Here is a 4178-nt window from a genome sequence, read left to right on the forward strand (position 1 = left end):
ACATTTGAATGTCTAGGATTTTCCAGGGCGCTTCTTGAACTGTGCGTTTGCAGCTAGTAGTCCGAATTCATCGAGGGTTTCAGCAAGATAGTTTCCACTTCTGTTTGTTTGCTCGTGAAATAGATGAGGTACATGCTCAGGGCCAAGTCTAGCATAGAAATCTCCCATGACTGCAAGGAAGTTGTGGGCAAGGAACCCCTACTTATATTTACATCCTGGAGTACGTTTCTCAGCTCTGTGTAGAATTCCTCAATAACAGATTCCACTGTACAGTTGGTAGGAGCATAGATGATGGTTGTACGAGGATTTGCATCAAATTCAGCTATTAGTATTCTACCATTCTTAGATGGAACCATTTTCAGTAGAGATTTTTTTAGCTTTCCTTTCTAAGAGTAGTCCAACCCCATCCTGTGTTGCCTGTGATTTGTTTCTCCATCCAGATGAAGTCACTAGAGTGCTTGTGTCAAACTTGGTGTACTCAGTGTGGTCAGAGTGAATGATGTGATGCTCCTGCACACCGAGAATTCCTATGTACTGCCAATGTCTGCAATGCTGTAATTCCCACCTCTTATCCTCATCAAGTAGTGTGTTGACGTTGTAGGTTACAATGCTAGTTGTTTCCTTACAACGTAAAAATGCCTTCATACGTCCACTGTTTTCAGATGCTACCCCCCGAGAGTTCCGGTTTATGGCGACATCTTCATTCCGTCGCTGTTGAGAGCGACTAGCTTCCTTATTGGTGGCAGGGTTCCTTCTCACTCTCGGAGCTGGAAGTATAGGATATGGCTTATGAGACGTGTTCGTGGTTGGTTTACAAAGCGATGATAATTCCCTTGGGCCGTTACTCCTCAAATAAATACTTTGGGCCGAATTGAAAAGAGATCCTTTCTTTGCCCCATTCTTTAATTCAAACAGGATCAGAAGTTTATTCCTATATAGCAGAAATGCAGAAAACACTACGCCTATTTAAGTGATAGATCACTAGGTATTTGTCTTGGCACCAGAGCGTATCAATACGCCGGTGGGTCAAGTATACCATGGACTTTAAGGAATACCTATCCCCAAGCACATGACTTCATTACTGAGTCTTCTACTAGCAGCCGCAAAGCTGTGTTACCCGGGAGGGAGGGCGGGAACTGTCGTCATGCACTTGTGAAGATAACCTATAATCAGAAGATACTCCGACCGGTGCTCCGAGACAGCTGTGGAGGGAGCCTGATAGAACTGAAAGCTGAAAGCTTAGAGGCCACCAACACCAAGCTACTAAAGCAAAATGTACCAAGCAACTAGGTAAAGGAAAAACTAAGCCAACTACCAAGCACTTATTCTAGCAGCCCCCCTCCAAACTGTGACCTATATACTAGAATTAGCTTTTTGAAACTTTCGCCATAACTGATGAACCATGAGAGATAGAGACTTCATATTTAATATGCATACTCCACCAATTAAGTCCATTCAAACGACACAAGATGAATGACCTTATGACCTTGACTGTGATCTATATGCTAAAAATAGTTTTTGGAACTCCTGTTGCCGCCGGGCGCATGGTGTTTCACAAACACATTTTGTTTTTAATAATGCAACGGTAAGTATCTGTCAAAATATAGTCGGTATTCAATAATTGTTATTTCTAAAACGATTTTCAGAAGAACAACCGATCAGATTAAAGAAGACATCCGACCAGATTTATACACATTGGGAAGCGGGGTAAGATTATCAGATTAACAGCGTACAGTATATCGACTGGTCGCAGAAAATGTGCCCACCAGTCCCCAGTCAACTAATAGGAAACTATACATACGCAACGTACAGTGACAGGTTTTGATGATCAATTTTTTTTTTACAAAACTTAAATTTAACGCAAGCATATAACAAATTAAAAATTATGATTCTTTGTATAAGGACAATTATTTTGATAGCCATTATGATACAAGAAAAAAAATTTAAACTGAAGATGATATTCTAAAAATATTTTTGTAAACGTTACTGTTACTTAAGGATTGTCACTAAATTTTAGATACAAAACCCGTTAATATCCGCAGCAAATTAAAAAAAACTAGAATCTGGGTTTTTTCATCTTTCATTTTCGATGATATGCGAGTATTTTTGTGTTTTATCTATAATATTTTTTTTAATTTCAATCATGATTTCCTGCTTATAAATCTTCGAATAACAGAGGGAAGAATTCATTGCATCAATCAAAAAGCCGAACGCAGCTGTTTAGAAATATCAATGTTACATAAAAGCCCTTTTAAAAGATTCATAAATATCATACAATCATAGCCTTTTGATGAGGTCAATCCCAGTATATATACACCTTAGAGAAGCATATCGACCGAGGCGAGGTCGATATGCTTTCTCTAAGGTCTATATATCTAGGGTTATACCAAATCAAAAGGCTGTGAAGCAACACTAGTGCTGACGTCACAATGGTCTTTATAACGACGTTTCTAAAAACAGATACTGCAGCTGCTATTCATTACTGTAACGTAATAATGCAATTAACATAACAATGCATTATAAATATGAGAAGGTACTGAGTATACACGATTTCAAAAATTCGCGCACTCAAGTTACTTCCCTTTACTACATGTATGACATCAGACGAGGAAGCTCTAATCACTTACATATATAGTTATCACTATCACAGGCACCTGACGTTACTTATTTTTCTTTTAATAAAAATAATATAGCCCTTACCTTGTGTTTATTATTAGGTAGGGGGTATATTATTTCTTATCAAAAGAAAAATAAGTAACGTCTAACGTCAGGTGCACGCCTGTGATTGAACTGTCACATGTTCATGATGTCGTGTTCATCCCCACCTGATTGCGGAATATAACTATTGATTGTTATGTTCCCCAAACGAAGTTGGGGAACATAATGTTTTTAATCTGTTTCTTATTAAGGTTTATTGTTTTCGTTCGGTTTCTTTTTCCCTATTATCATTGGACTTTTACGAGTAGCTCTGACTTTTACAGTTGGCAGCTTACTTTTACACTAGAACAATGAACGGAAACTATTTTACGAAATAAATATTTAGCTCAACATTTAATTCAACCAAATGACATTTACTTCAAAGCGTAAATCAGTTGTCCTTTAAAGAAAAACAACCTACCTTCCCTTAACTCCCGGTCTTCACATGTTAGTGCCCCTAACAACATAATAAGGGGCACCACCTATGACCACTTGAAAGGTGTACTTATCTATTATCAATTCCGTACCTCCATACATGATGCAGGTTTAAATGTCAAGAAAAGCCTCAACTGTGAAAGTCAGTGCTTCTCGTAAAAGTCTATTATTAAGGTCTTCCGTTTTAGACGGAAGATCTTATAGTGATTCTATTGTTTTCTCTTTAAGGTCTTCCGTTTCAGACGGAAGACCTTATAGTGATTCTACTGTTTCTCTTTTTATTAAGGTCTTCCGTTTCAGACGGAAGACCTTATAGTGATTCTACTGTTTATTTTTATTTTTTTCCCCTTTTCTGGTCAGACGAATTTCTCAGAGATGGCTGGACGGATTTCCTTAAAATTTTCAGAAATGATAGAAAACCAAAATACGCCCCCGACGTTTTCTTCATTTTTTCAAAATTCACTTCCGGTCTTCAGATATGTCCGATTTCCGTTATTTCAAAAATATTTTGTCTCAGTCATATCTGAGAAACGGTAATAGATGAAGACATCAAACTTACAGGAATAATAGATCGTGATTGAGTAGATAAGCCCATTTGTGTTAAGATCGTCCGCCGTCACTTCCGGTCGTCACAGGAAGTGATGAAAAAAATCAAAGATTTCAACTTTTCTTTTTTATGAAACTTTTTTTGCATCGCATTATAGCATCTTATTTGTAGTTTCGAATGGTATCAGTCCCACCGTAAACAAAAACGACAACTTCCGGTTATAAGAGAAAAACTACATATTTTGAGTATTTTTCTTTCCCATAAATACTTTTATAGATAAAGTATTTGTTATGATTTTTGGATATCTTATTTAGACTGCATGTGTCTACAGTAACGTTAAATATCTTTCTAAAATCATCTTCCGGTCGCGTGATTTCCTCTCCTCAAAATGAGAAGTGATCATAGCTAGATCTCGTGAACGGTAAGAGATGAAGACACCAAACTTATACGAGTAATAGATCTTGATAAGTAGGCGAGCCCATTTGGGTTAAGATTGTCC

At 37.4% G+C, this 4178-nt stretch overlaps 1 protein-coding gene across 1 annotated transcript; it reads right to left on the reverse strand.

Annotated features, from left to right (window-relative positions):
* Positions 1-342: 342 nt before the first annotated feature.
* LOC134247528 (uncharacterized) lies at positions 343-767 on the reverse strand (the record flags this gene model as incomplete). The annotated part of the gene is made up of 1 exon (XM_062729878.1): positions 343-767. A coding segment is annotated over one exon (425 nt), but the record flags the coding sequence as incomplete, so codon positions are not given.
* Between the last annotated feature and the right edge of the window lie 3411 nt (positions 768-4178).

This window comes from Saccostrea cucullata, unplaced genomic scaffold (genome assembly GCF_032062105.1).
Source record: "Saccostrea cucullata isolate Sc308-1 unplaced genomic scaffold, CSIRO_AGI_Scuc_v1 ctg1936, whole genome shotgun sequence".
Lineage (NCBI taxonomy): Eukaryota > Metazoa > Mollusca > Bivalvia > Ostreida > Ostreidae > Saccostrea > Saccostrea cuccullata.